The sequence below is a fragment of the Lathamus discolor genome, chromosome 3 (genome assembly GCF_037157495.1).
Source record: "Lathamus discolor isolate bLatDis1 chromosome 3, bLatDis1.hap1, whole genome shotgun sequence".
Lineage (NCBI taxonomy): Eukaryota > Metazoa > Chordata > Aves > Psittaciformes > Psittacidae > Lathamus > Lathamus discolor.
In genome coordinates, this window is record NC_088886.1 from 137,001,913 (window position 1) to 137,016,496 (window position 14,584).

General features: G+C 60.9%; 1 protein-coding gene across 2 annotated transcripts in view; it reads left to right on the forward strand.

Annotated features, from left to right (window-relative positions):
* Nucleotides 1-3,317: 3,317 nt before the first annotated feature.
* Nucleotides 3,318-14,584, forward strand: part of KCNIP2 (potassium voltage-gated channel interacting protein 2) — a 44,822-nt gene continuing 33,555 nt past the window's right edge. For both annotated transcript variants that reach the window (XM_065672092.1, XM_065672091.1), the window contains exon 1: nucleotides 3,318-3,548. In XM_065672092.1, the coding sequence (XP_065528164.1) occupies nucleotides 3,476-3,548 (73 nt within the window). In that variant the 5' untranslated portion in view covers nucleotides 3,318-3,475. The remainder of the gene's footprint in view (nucleotides 3,549-14,584) is intronic.

Genomic DNA, 14,584 nt, shown 5'->3' on the forward strand with positions numbered 1-14,584 from the left:
CTTTGCTGGAGAAACAGAGCTGTCCCTTACTGCCAAGTGTAAATCTGAGCCCAGAGGCACCAGGCGATTGCAGTCAAAATAAGATTAATGGCATCTGTTGAGAGTGCATCCTGAGGACTTGCTATTGATGACCATGGCTTTAAAATACTGTTAACAGTGGATAAAGCCCCATGATTTAGAGTAGTTGGTAATTACATCTCTGTTTGAAATTTCCTAAAGATAGGATCAGACTCCTGAGTCTTGCTCCCTGCTTTTCCAATAGAATTAATAAGAACGGAGATACGCAATTAGACAACATGCAGGCTGGTAGGGCAGATCGATGCCTTGTAGCTACCTAATGAAGTGTTAAATCGCATCTTTCCCTCTCCCTGTCCCCCTGTAGCAGCTGCAGCAGGATGTTTGCAGAGGGCTTGCAGGGCTCCTGTGTTGGGGAGAGCGCTCTGCATCCTTCTACCCCAGCCTGTTGGGATGCAGACCTCAGGGCTCCTGCCTCCGTTCCAGGCTCTTCTTGCTTCTGTGGATGGGAGCATTTGGGGATTGTCTTGGGTTTTGTGTTGAGCCTGGGGTTTTCTGCTTGGTCCAGCCAGGGTCTGGACAATGCTGGTGGCGGCCTGGCACAGCTCTGCTGGCAGCGGGACTCTGCATCCAGTGCTCCGGGCAATACTGGAGCATCCCAGACTTGCCCCCTTCCCCAGTTACTCCCAACAAGGCTGAGATGGCCTAAGCAGGGGACAAATGAGCCCCTTGGATAGCATGACCCCGCACACATCTCCCAACCCCTCTCACCCTGGCTCAGAGCCATTCCTGGCTGCAGTTCCACTGCTTGGGAGCAGCATTAATCCCATGAAGATGTCCTTTATGGAAGTGCTGCTGCTGCCGCTGACAGGGTGACAGATGGGCCACTTAGGGAACGTGCCTCCCGCCTAGGCTGATGTGAGTGGGTGATTTCCATCATGGTGAGGATGGATGGGTGGTCCCAGGAACCACAAGGGTTCAAGGAACCTTCAAGGAACACACAGCCTGGGCTGCACCTCAGGGTGCAGCACCCCTTGTGCCCCAGCTCACATCCCTCCTTCTGTCTTCTGCCTGCCTCCTTGTTCTCTATCCCTCCCCTACGCTGGTGTTGGCTTTACCAAGCCCTGAGGCAGCTTTACATGGCCCCGTTTCCCCGTGGTTCTCTGCTGCTCTCCCAGAGATGAGCTCAGGGACCTGGGTGCTTCCACAGGACCTCTGCCCTCTTTACCAAGGTGTATCTGGGTCCCTGCCTGGGTCTGGGTGAGCAGTCAGGGCCCAGGCCCGTTCCTGCAGCAGAAGGGGCTGCTCCCACCCCAGCATCCTGCAGACCCCCGGCTCCCAGTGCCCAGAAGAACATTTAGGGGACGATGTTGCATTTTTCCCGAGCAGAGGAAGGCTCAAAGGCTGTGAATCCTGGCAGGATGCCCAGCCCTCGTGTCTGCTAAGGAAAGGAGCCGTGACCAGCGAGCAAGCAAGCTGTGTCCCCTGTTTTCACACTGAGGGGAGGGTGGGCTGTGTCAGCCTGGACCTGGGGGTGCCCTATCCTACCCCATGGTACCCACCAACCCCCCCAGCTTTCCCCCCTCTCCCTAGCCTGGCAGAGCATCTCTCACTTGCCTGCAGAAGAGGAGCACTTAGCTGGGATAAAAATAGCCATGTTTGCCTCCCGATGGACCAGGGGTGGCAGAAGGTGAAAACTTCCCCCATGAAGCTCTGCTGGGCCCCCACGTCTGCAGCAGGATGGACCCACAGGATGCTGGAGATGGAGCGGGTGAACCTGGGCACAGCTCACGCAGCCCAGGCGACCGAGGCTGCTTCCCTGGTCCCCAGGTCTGCTGAGAAGAGGTGGCTGTGATGGAGAGGATGGAGGATAGGGCAGGCAAGCAGCAGGATGGACAAGCCCAGCAGCGCGGGGGGTGTGCGGGCTGCCTGCGCCCCAGCCCCGCTTGTCAGGCCCAGCAGTGGGGGCATCTCCAGGGCCGTCCCGGGAGTTTCTCTCCAGCCGGTCAGGGCACAGGGGCTCCGCGGCGGCGGCCGGGCCATGGGCAGGGCTGGGGGAATGTGTTCAGTTCTCCGAGCATTTCTCCACTGCGTTTTCCTCGCTAAATGGCTCTTATTTTTAGATCCAGGCAGTTGCTAAGCATCGCTGCCTCGCTAAGGCGGCTTCTTTCATGGCTTGACACCAAAGCACGCTGACAACACGCTGCCGCGTGAGCGCGGCCCTCCCTCCTCGCTGCTCTGGATTCCCTTTCTGCCCTGTGGATGCTGCGGGCTGGGAGGGCCAGGCTGGGCACAGGGATCAGGGTGAAGCGCTTTGTCTCCTCTATTGGCCTTACTCCCCTCCGTCTCTCTACTTAGACCCGAGGATGACGAGATGAAGGGAGGAGAGGTGGGAAACGCCTGGAGCTGGGCAGCCCCTGGGGTGTGCTCAGGACCCTGCCACAGTGCAAACACGCGGTGCACCTGAAGCCCGTGGCTTTGCGTGTGGTAGGAACTCTGGAGCACAGCCCGCATCTCCCAGGGTGGCATCGTGCACAGACGGCAGCAAAAACCGGGGGCAGCAGCGGGACCTCCGGCTCCCAATGCCAGATGTACCAGTGGGGCTGTGAGCTCCTTTAGCAGCACCTTGCCTCTGGAAGTCCCCCCAGTGTGTGCTGCTGCTTCACCCTTTCCATGCGGCTGCGGAAGATGGGGTAAAAACCCTTCTGGAGGCTCCAAGGCTTCCTGCGTGCGAAACCCATGCTCGGAGTGGGGAGCAGCTGAAGGGGACCTGCCTCTGTGCTTGCCTGCAAGCAGGCGAACCGGGCCACCCTCCGCACAGCTCTGCTGCATCCCCTGGCCGCTGCACGTCCCCTCTGCCTCTGACCGGTTTCCCAGCCGGGGGAAGACCCAGCAGCCGCCCTGGACCGGGCAGGGCTGGGGTCCCCCTTCCCCTGTAGCTCCTGCGGTCCCGTTGGCACCGACACGCAGGGCTTGGGGTGCCCTCACTCCCCCCGCAGTGTGGGGGGGCCGCGCTCCTCCTGCCCTGTGCCTTCTCCAGCCCCTTCCCCGTGCGGTCCCCATGGGGCTACTCCGAGCCCTCGGTGCAGCGCGGAGCAGCCTCTCCCCTGGAGCCCTCCCCCGCCGCCCTCGGCCGTGCCTCAGTTTCCCCGCGGCGGCGCAGGGCGGCGGGGCCGGGCCGACGGCTCCGGGGAGGAGGCGGGGAAGGACGGGAGGGAGGGGGCGGCCGTGCCCAGCCCCGGCGGCGGCGGCGGCGGCGGCGGCGGGGACCGGGGCGGCTGCGCGCTCCTGCCTGCTGTACCGAGCCGTACCGAGCCGAGCCCCCGGCACCGCCGGCCCCTTCCTGCTGCCGCGGTGAGTGCTGCGGGCGGCGGGGCGGGGGGAGGCGGCGGGCGCGGGCCCCCCCTGCCCGGCGGCGGAGCCCGTGCGCCCCGTCGCGGTTCCCCCCGCCGCCGGGAAGATGCGGAACAAGGGCAGGAAGGAGAGCCTGTCCGACTCCCACGACCTGGACGGCTCCTACGACCAGCTCACGGGTGAGTGCCGCTCGCAGGGGAAGGTGCAGCAGCCGCTCGGGACCACGGCGCGGGGGTCCTCCCCCGGGCACCCCAGCACGGCCCCTGGCACCCCGGTACCCACGGCCCGCCCGCTTCCAGAGCCGGCTGAGCCCCGGCCCCCTGCCCGCCCCGCTTCGCCGCACGCCTTGCCCGGGGAAGAGGGGGGGCCGGTGCTGGGGCAGGGGGACAGTCCGGACCCGCGGGGAAGGAATGCTCCGGGGGGGGTCGCGTTGATCCCGGCCGGGCAGAGGGGTGACGGCAAAAGGCCCCCGCCGCTGGGTGGGATGCTTGAATCGCTTTTGGCCGCCCCCAAGCTCTCCCTTCCTTACTGCTTCTCCCAAGCCCCTCGGGACACCAAGGTTTGGCACTGGGCTCTCTCTGCCATGGCTTGGACCCCCCGCTGCACCCTGGGGTGGCACGGCAGCACCCTGGCAGCAGGTTTCCTGGGAACAGAGAAGCTCACCCCTATCAGTAAACCCCAGCAGCACCACAGAGCCTGTTGTCTTCTCTATCCGTCAGCCAGTGTCCCCTTTGAGCGTCTCCAGAGATGTTTTATTCCCGAGATGGGGTGGCCGTGGGACAGGGAGGCCAAATATGACCCATCTGTGACACTATTGCATCCCCCTCCATCCTTTGCCCCAGCAGGGAACTGGCTGGCATCCCACATCCCACCACATCTGTCCATCCATCGCACCTCGTCCCCCACTGTCCGATAGCAAAGCAGCTGGGCTGGAGCAGGCAACACCCCTCCTTCCCCACGTGCTCTCCATGGATCAGCCCAAATCCCATCCCCTTTCAGGGCCTCCGTGTCGCAGCAGCTATGAAATGGGGCCGCAGTTCCCACCTGCCTCCCGGGACCCACGATGGAGCCGAACCTGTCCGTAGCCGGTGGGCTTGGGTGCCCTCGTGCCACAGGCACTGAGGTGTGTGCACAGGCGGCTCCCCTGAGTCCCAGTGATGCTTTTCCTGCCGTGGTCTGGCGTGGATCTCAGGCTTCGCCCTGGAGCTGCAAGGAGGTGGTGGTGGCACAGGGCAGGACCCTGCTCTGCTTCCCTGGGCAGCCCCACGCCTGGAGATGCTGCTTGGTGCCTGCCCAAACGTGCGGTAGGGAAGATATTTTTGAGCTGTGTAGGAACTTGGAACCCACACACAACTTTTGGTTTCTCCGGTAACTTTAAAGTGTCCATATGGATCTAAATCAAACTGAAGTTAAAAATAAACCCCAGTCTCTCTGAGGCTGAGACCTTTTATGCCTAGGCTTACCTGAGAGCTAGCTGTGCCGCAGGAACCTGGGCAGAGGAGAGCCCTGCCCCTGTGCCAGCCTCTTCCCGCAGGGATGGGGTTGCTGGGAAGCCTCTGGGGAATAAGGCTGGATGTATCTGCCCCATTTCCCAGAGTGGGAAACAGAGGCACTGGGAGGGCATGTCACTCATTTGCCATAGCTGTCAGGTCAGTGACCAACCAGGGCAGAGCCAGTGGTGACACCGGGGAGGAGGAAGCTGGTCCCAGCGGCCCCGATTTCCCCTGTGTTGGCTGCGCTCAGTGAAGCCATCCATCCCTCCCTGCGCTGGGAAAGTGGTTTTTCTCCCAGAAAGAGTACGGAAGTGATGCAGGCGGGAGGAGAGGGGATGCAGCCTTAGCTCTAGGGAAGGTTTAATAACTTAAGCCCTTGCCTGCTAACCTGGCCTGAGCTGTCTTGGTACCCTGGGTATGTGGTGAGGAGCCTGGACCCCCATGGGGCTGTAGCAAAGCCCCAGGGTGGAGCTGGTGGTGCCAGAATGGGCTTAGGCTCTCCCTGCAGATGGGAGGGTCCCTGCTGGCGCTGACTGTTTGGAAGCTCAGCCCTGCCTGGGGACAGGCATGAGCAGTTCGGGGTATTCCTGCAGCCCTGGGGAATCCCATCCAGCAGGGTCTACCAGGGTGTGGGGGACACCTGCCACGCAAGAGCTCAACTGAGGGATGATTTGATGTGGGGCGATGCGACTGCCCCACAGCAGCTCCAGCGATTGCTGGTGTGCTTGGGGACAGCAGCTGGCCCTGCTGCCTCCCCATCGCCCCTCAGAAACAGGGTTGGGGACCATCAGCCCCCATCTATGCATACCCGGAGAAGGGTTAGCAATCCCCCTTCCAACAGGAGAGGGGCTAAGGAGAAACAGGACCCCAGCCATGTGCAGGGCAGAAACCCCCACACTTCCCCAGGTTTTTAAATGTAAAGAGCTGTCGAAAGCGGGGTGCAGTGACAGTCCCCCCTCCCCATAGCATCTCCAGTGGTCCCTGCGCAGAGCAGCCACGGGCTGTGTGGGCCAATGGCGTGTGGATGTGTGTGTGAGAGGCGAGGGCACCCGAGTGGGTGAAAGCTCTGTGTGTGCGTGTGAGCTGCGGGGAGAGCAGCACTGGCTCCGTGTGCTGGGAGCACAGGCTGGAGGTGCTGGGGTGACCCCGGACGGGCCCTGGTGCAGTGCTGTGGGGTGAGGACAGGCTCCGGTTGTGCGTGGCCGCTGAGCCTGGCGCTGGGCATCCATCGGGGTGTTAAGGAGAGAAATGTTTACGTTGCAGCGCTAGGAAATTAAATGGGTCCAATTGTGGGGTATTTGGATGACGCCAGCGAGAAATAAAAGCCATCTATAAATTACATTATTGCTCCAGCCCCTCTAATGACACGAGTGATTAATGTGCGAGCAGAGCCCAGAGCCAGTGTCTCAGGACTGCTCTGGACATGGCCCTCCACGCGGACGGAACGGGAGCCCAGTGCCGCTTTGCCCTGAGGAGCACAGGTACCGTGTCCCGAGCCCCGAATCCCGGCAGTGTGCGTGGCAAGGGGGGCTCGGAGGCAGCTGTCCCTCCTTCCCACTGCTCCACAGGGGTGTGCGGGCAGCGGAGCTGCTCCAGCCCCACCTGGGGAGCAGGGATGGGTGGCTTGTGCCAGCACGGAGTCAACACCTGGGCTGTTTGCGGTGGGTCAAACCCCCTAGCTGTGTTTTGGAAGGATAAGGGATGTGCCTCTGGGGCTGTTGGTTCCCCAGAAGGGATTAGGAGGCTCACTTTTAACCCCCAGTTCTTCACCCCTACCTTCTCCCTCCCGTTGTTATGTTGTGGGGTCTCGAGCAACCACTTTGTCTATCCCAAAGGCAGCCACAGCATTTGCAGGGGTGAGCAATTGCTGTAGACACCATCTGCAGAGCTTTGGGATCCTCCTGCCTCCCAAGGCATGGCTGGTGGATGGGGACTCCCTAACTCTTAGCAGTTAGCAGCCCACCCAGTGAGATGACAAGTGTAGGTACCAGCACAGTGGCAGCGCAGCATCTGACTGGGCTGACACTGGGGGTGTTTCAGAGGCATCTCTCCCTGTGGCAGTAACAAGCGAGAGATGGGGCTGAGCTGTCCCCTGCACCGAAGAGTGGATGGGTCAGTGGGGCTGGCAGGAAGACAGTGGGAGCTGGGACTCCGGTCCCTGCCGTGGGGTGAAGCTGAAGAGCCGTGCTCTGGCGGTGCGCCTGCTGCAGGCGGGTCCCGGGTGATGGGCAGATCTAGGGCTGCACCAGGGCTGGCTCTGCTGCCAGCAAACCCCGCGGCTCTGTCGTGGCTGCTCACAGCCTGTGATCACCCGGGTGGGAGGAAAACTCCGCAGCTCGCTGTGGGGTAGGACTTCCACCTGCAAGGGGGGTCATTTAATTCCGAGGAAGTGGATGGGGGTGTCAGTGCTAGCCCGTCCCAGATACCAGTGTGTGCAGAGGGAAGTGCAGGGATCTGCAGCTGCAGGATGGAGTGATGGGGCGGGAGGCAGGCAGGCTGCAAGCGTGTGTGGCAGGTTGTGTGCTGTACCCGTGGTTATACGGATCCCAGGCAGGGGGACTGGGACGGGGACTGTGCCCAAGACCGTGGCAGCACCTCGCTCATGCCCAGAAAAAGCTCTTTCCCTTGGCCAGTTGCTTCCTTGAGCAGCACAGGAACGCACAGGGGTGCGCACCCCTGCCAAGGGCCAGCTGCCTGCATCGCTGTGGCCATGTGTGGGTTGTTCCCTCCTCTTAGAAGCAGCCCCCAGGAGCGGTGACACATTCCAAAGTCTGGTCCATGGAACCGAGCGTGCTGCCCGTCCTAATCCCAGTGCTGCTCCCCCACTAATCTGCCTCCTCCGCACAGCGGCTGCTGCCCCCCAGGACCCCCATCCGCTTGCTGCTTCCACTCGCGCTGCCTGCAGTGGGGCCGGGCTAGAAGCCGGGCTGACCCTCGAGCCAGGCCCCATCTCCCCAGGAGGCCTCCAGTCACGGTGGGGAAAGAGCTTCCACTCGTGTGCTGGTGAAGGGGCTCCCGTGGGGTCCCCTCCGTGCCAAAGCGCCTGCCCTCGATGGATGCTGCACCTTCCCGGGGTGGTGGGAGCATTGCCTGACTGCCTCATTTCTGTCTGCTGCCTCCCTCCCTCTGGCACCTTTACCCCTCTCCCTCTTCTCTCTTTGCTGTCCTGGCTTGTCTGCAGCCCTTTGATGCCAATGAATCCCTTCTCATTGGGTGTTGCGGCCTCTCCTGACCAGAGGCTGTGATCCAGGGGTCCCTGCCAGAGGGGATGCTGCTCCAAGCGTATGCCAGGGCAGAGCTGCACACAGGGCGAGGGGCGTGCAGGTGATGCTGCTGGGTACCACTGCCCATGGACAGGCTGGATCTTGCAGGTGGAGGGGCTGGAGCCGAGCTTTTGGCAGCCGCTGCTGCATCCCGCAGGCAGAGACAGGTCAGAGCCCGCGGGGAACTGGTGGCACAGGATTAATTGACAGGAAGTTCGTGGGTTTGGTCGGCCGTTAAATGGCTGATTTCTGCAGATGCCGATGCATAATTCATGGGCTGTCGCAACTTGGGCCAAGGTGCGCAGCTCCTGCTGCACAGGGCTGGGGATGCACGGGCAGAGAGCAGTTCTGCCCCATGGCTGCGCTGCAGCTAGAGAAGGTGCGCGGGCTCGGTGGTGCTGCTTTCCTGCTGTGTGCTGTGCTGGGACCAGTTACCCCCGAGCAAGGAGCTAGGACAGGAAAAGGTTCGGGAGAGTGAGCAGAGCTGGTCCCTGGAGCAGGCTCTGGTTCCCCTTGAGCCATAGCGGGTCAATGCCTCCTGTCTGGAGCTGAGCCTCATGCCGTTGCCTTGCAGCTGGGACACCAGGGGGTCACCTCAGCCCGAAGGACAGGAGAGACTCCATTAGCGGAGCTGCTCTGCCCCTCCCTCGCTGGCTCTGCTCGTTAGCGGTGTTTTCATTAGGAGAAGTGGTTTGGTTTTGTTTAAGCCAAATTGCTGTGCTTGGGAGATGATAAATCCATCTGCTGGCAAATCACTCTCCTGCCACCGGGATGGATCCAAGCTCTGGGCTTTAATCGTGCTGCAGATGAATGAGCCTGTAGTGAAATGAATCTCCCTGCCGTGCCTCACCAGGCGGAGGAAGGCTGAGCTGGGCAGGCTGCCTCCCCGATGCCATGATGAGGGGCTCTGGCTTGAAGTGGCAGATCGAAATCCTCTGCTAAGGGGTTGTGGAGCCTTGGGGGTGGTTATTGCTGAGCACGTGAGCTGATGGGTCTGGTTGCAAGTGGTTTTCCTGGGAGCAGACGGGGAGAGGACCTCCTTTCCGTGGGGCTGTGGGTGTGTGCAGGGGTTCTGTTCAACCCACCGCCCATTCCGGGGTGCTCTGCCGGCAGCCGGGGCCGGGTGGGTGCCACGCCATGGAGGTGAACAGCAGGACAGTGCGTGGGGCAGAGCAGCCCCACGGGACAGCTGGAGTGCAGAAGATGGATTCACCCCACTCACAGCGAAGCCCTACTGAGCAGCTTTGCAAAGGGCACATGGCAGCAGGGAGGTGCTGGGTGGGAGGCTTTTATTGGGGTTCTGTGGTCCCCGAACTGCTCTGGCTCTGGCTGCTTCTGGCTTTTAAGTTGTCTTCTGCTTCACAAGAGAATGGGTGGTGCAGCCCCATGGGAGCACTGTGAGTAATCAGGTTGTTTGGAAACAGAGCCCTGCAGCAGGGGAGCTGGGCCAGGATGGCTGCGGTGTTCAACAGGGGCTGATGGGGATGGAGAGGCAGGGGGCTGCCACTTCACTGCCTCTGAACTGGGGTCTCCTTCAACATTTCCTCTCTGGTCCAGACAAGGTGTCAACTACGGACATTTGTTGGGCAGGGCTGCATGTGTATGCCCACTCTCTCGCAGCATCATGCCTCTCCTGCCTGTGCCTGGTGCCCAGTGCTCATGTCTGACAAGCTCTAGGTGACTCCAGCACTGCCTTGGCCGGAACCACCCTGCTTTTGAAGCCATTGGGTCAGAGATCCCTCCTGTTCAGGCAGCTGGTACCTCTCCCAGTGCCAGTATGGGGTTAGCATCACTGCTGGGGGCTCCATGGTGTGGCAGGAGGGTTGGTGTCCCATCCATGCTGCTCCTGCTCGCTCCATCTGGGGACACGGGGCACCTGGGGATGTTGAGGTTATGGTGCATACAAGCAGGTGCCACAGCTCTGAGCACTGCTGCAGTGCTTGTCCAATTCCTGCACCAGCTCCATTTGCAGTGAACGTGCTGGGGACTGTGCCCTGTGCAGGGCAGAGCAAAGCATGTCCCTGTGTGCAGACAAGACTGATCCGTGCTCCACTTAGAGAGCCCTGGGCTGTACCTGGGACAAGCTGATGGCTTTGTCCTAGGCAGTGGTGTGGGGTCTGGCTGACCCATGGAGAGGTATGATGAGGACCATGCTGCATCAGCAGTGCCCATGGGCAGGCAGGGTGCTCAGAGCTCCAAGGGCTGGCACCAGGTTGGCAGTGGAGATGGATGGCTTCAGCTGCAGCAGGTCAGAGGCAGTGATGGAGTGACCGACCCTGGAGCTGGGCTTGTGATGTGAATCTGCTGCCGCAGCTCTGCTGTGCAGAGATGGGGGCAATGACTGGCCAGGACAGGACCCCCTGCACTGTCCCGCTCTCCCCATGAGCCACCTCCTGTGGCAGTCACATTCCTGCTGGGAAGGAGATCGACAGCCTGAAGAGCAGAGGGAGCTTTCTTGGCAAGATGCTGCTACGAGAGACCAGTGGACCCCGTGGGGCAGAAGGTGGGACCCTAGCTCCAGGCAGTGACCCCAGCAGCAGAGCTGGGGTGGATTGGCTCTCTTACCTGTCCTCTTCCCATCACCAAACCCACACATTTGGACGCCAAAAAAAATGTGCTTTTTAGGGATGCAGCATTGGTGATGGTCTGCCCAGGATGTGAGTCACAGGGAAAAGGGTTTCCAGGGCTTTTCCCTTGGCCTGGCTGGAAAAGGTGCAGCCGTGTGGGATGTAGGGAGACACCAGCAAGCTCCCGCATCCATGGGTCACCCTCAGACACAGCAGGAGCTGGGGAAGAGCTGTCTGGCTGCTCTCACCTGGTTACTGCAGCCCATCCAGCCGTGGCAGGATGCTGCTGGAGCTGGGCTGCTCGCTAATGGGATTTGACAGGCGAGCCACTGCTCCTGGCCCGTTCGCTTCAGTGTGTCTTCCTAGGCTGGATTTCTAAACCTCGCTTTGCTCGCAGACAGCTCCTGGATGGGTTTCCAGGCAATAATCCTCCAGCCCTTCATCACCCAGCCAGGGATCCCCCTGGGACTACTTGGCAGTGGGTTGTTGGAGTCCCCAGTGTGTCTCTGCGTGCCTCTGGTGTCCCCAGGAGGTGGCTGGCTGGGCTGGTGACAGCTCTTGATTTACTGTGAAGAAACATGGATTAATTCTTAATGGTGTGATTTAGCAAAGCCTCCTGGGGGTGAGGAGAAGGGAGAGGAGGGTCAGACACCAGGCTCTGGGCTGCAGTCCATGTGATGGTCCCCTTTGCCTCCATTGCTGCTCAAGGACCATGGCAGGCAGCTGCCCACCCTGCCCATCCTGCTGTGCTCTGAGGGTCCTGCTGGCACTGGGGGGGGTCTGGTGGTAGGGCACAGCACCCCCCGCTCTGACTGCACCTGCGCAGGGTCTTGGCTGCACACCTGACCCCAGAGCAGGGAGAGACAGCGCTGATGCAGCACAGGCAAATGCTGCAACCCCAACATCTGGCAACTGCAGGGCTTGGGCAGTGAGTCCAAGGGTGCTGTAATAATGCTATGGTTGCAACTGGTCCTGGCATCCCCTGGGGACATCTCAGCCCTCTCCTGCGTGGTGGGCTCTGCCCCTAAGTACCTCTTCCTTTTCCCCTGACTCTCCTTCCAGAAGCGGCATCTTCCAAGCCCAGCCCCTGCCTGCCCTGTGCTGCTCGTGCTGACCCGAACAGATTTCCCCTGGCCCGCGCCCTCCCCTCCGCTGTGCAAAGTGAGTCACTCCAGTCCGGGAATCATTCATGTCATTTCCCCCTTTGCCGCAAAGTCATTAATGTGCGTGGAATAATCTGTTGTGTAACGAAGAGGATCAGCAGGAGCGCTGCTCTGGCAGGTGATGCCCGGCCCTGGCTTCCTGCTGCCTCGGCCACCCATGCCTCAGGAGAGCTCAGTGTGGTGGGATTGACAGCTGGAAGCATCCCAGGTCTTGCTGGGGCTGTGCTCCCATGGCTGCACTGTGCAGGCAGTGATGGTTTCTTCTCCTTGGGGTGTTATCCCAAAAGCCATCAAGTCCCGCCTGGACGCTGCTGAGTGGGATGGATCTGTTTGTCATGGTGTTGGTGTCTGCTTGCCCTCGCACAGCTCTCTGAGAGGGGCTCATCCCAGCAGCTCCACACTGCATTGACCAGGGTGTGCGTTGTGGCACCCTGCATCCCCGCCACATCCCTGCTTCATACCTGCCACGTGCTGCTGCTCTGAGCTTCCCAAGCTGTGGGGTCACAAGAGCGTCCCACCAGCAGTCAAATCCCTCCCAGCTTCTTGCTTCAGAGCTGGGGACCTCAAGGTGCCCTGGCAAAGGTGCAGGCAGTGTGGGACCCTGTGTGACTCAGGGCCCTGCAGCCCCAAAGTCATGCTTGCTGTGGTTGTGGCAGATCTGGTCTCTCCCCTGCATGGCAAGGAGGAAGAAGGGCAGGGAAGAGTGCTTTGGAAGTTAAGAGGCATTGTGGCTGCTGCCCCCCTGCCCAGGGTTAATTTCCTTCTATCCTGTGCTTGGTCAGGATTAATTTAAGGATGCTGCAATGGAGGAGGCTAAGAGCACTGGGCTGAGAGCAAGAGGATTTAGTAAAAGGCAGGGACATGGCTGGGGCTGGGGGCTGTGCAGGGGACAGTGATATGTGATGGCATGCGATGTGCAGGAGGTGGCTGTGCACCCCTCGGGACTGAGCCACACCAGAAGCAACTGTGGTGGTACCCGGTGGCTCCCACTGACCACTGGAAGGGGACACGGGGGTAATGCTTTTCTGTCCCCAGGGAGAGCACCGCTGCGGGGTGGCTGGGCAGGGAGCAAGCCATGGGAAATGGGACAGGAGTTCCAAATGTCAGCCTGTAGAAACCCAGCAGACGGGCATCGTGCCAGGGTCTGTGGGGGGCAGAGCCCCTCCGGGGTGCCACGTCCCATCAGGGACTTTGTCCCCTCAGTGCTAAGGGCTACCCTGAACGACACAGGGAGGGAAGAGATGGTATTTAATATTCCAAAGTGGCTCACTGAAAACCTGCTGCTCTCGGGCTGGTCCAGACGCAGCATCCCCTGGGGAGAGGCTGGCACAGGGGCTACCTCAGCCTCATGTGAGCTGGAGGGGGAGGCTCTTTTGGAGCCACATACCTCGGGCCAAAGGAGCCTTTTCCCTGCCTCCATCACTCACAGACCCGAGGGTCTCACCTCTGCCCAGGGCCCAGCTCTGGGGGCAGGGACATGGGTCCCAAGGGGCCGCGGTGGCTCCCCGGCCGCACACCATCCTGCGCCTCCCTCGGTGCTGTTTGTTTTCTCAGCCTGCCCTGCTGTAATTACAACCCGCTGTCACTCTCCGGGTAATACATCTTTCCTTTTATCACTGCTTAATTAAATAACTGTGGGGAACTGAGGGGCTGGTAACCCCTTGTTTGCCAGCATGAACTACCTGGTGCTGCCGGGGAGGCCTCTTGGGGCTGGCAGAGATGCTGGATGGGGATGGCTGTGCCCTGGGGCACTTCCATGCCCCTGAGAGGGCTGAAGTGCTGCCTTTGTTGCTCATGGGCACAGTGCCTGTGGCACTGACATTTCCGGGCGATCCCTGAGGAGGTGCCCTGGACACCACCGCTCACCCCCGCTGTAATTATCCCCTCGGCTTGGAGCTGTGCCCGCTGCCAGGCTGGAGGAGCACGTGGCAGGGTGCCCGCTGCCAGGCCAGCCGCCTCTGCCCATAATTCGTTCGTGCCAATGAGTGTCCCTGGCAGCTGCTGCTGGGTCAGTGAGCTCCACCGAGTATCTCCGCCTGTGGGGCGAGACACATGGGTCCCCCTCCCTGCTCGGCACAGCATCCTTGGTTGTGCTGTCAGTCCTCAGCGTGGACATGGCTCCCTCTGCTCTCTCTTCCTTCCCTCGTCCCTCCGCCGTCCCTCTGCCTTTGCACCTGCCCCAGGAGGCTGTCACCAGTTTGCGCACCAGCAGTGATGCACCTCCAGGTTCTGCCCTGTCTGGCTCCCGTGGGTGCCGCTTTCTCCCATCTCAGCCATGCCGCAAGGTGCTGTAGCACTGGGAATGCTGTCTGTTATAGCATCCTCAGCAACAGGATGCGGCCCTATTTAAAAACATGTGGGAAGGGGCAGTGGGAGCACTCCCCCAGGCACTGCCTATCCCAACCTGCTGGCCTGGGGAAAGGTCTGATCTGATGGGATTTCCACCTACCTGAGACAAAGAAGCACTGCACCAAGCTGTGGCAGGGCGGCCCAGCTGGGGTGGGAATTCATGAACATCCCCAAACTGCTGCCAAGCACTGAGGTTTCTGTTTGTCCGCAGCAAGGAATGGGGCTCTTTGTGGATGCGATCCTCTCCCTTGCAATGTCAAGTCCCTTTGCCCCAAGCACCCACTGCTACGCTTCGTGCTGGTCTCATGAAGAGTGGGTGCAGCTCTTTGTGTTGGTGATGAAAAGTACAACGTGTGGCTGGGGTGGAATGGAAAGTGTCC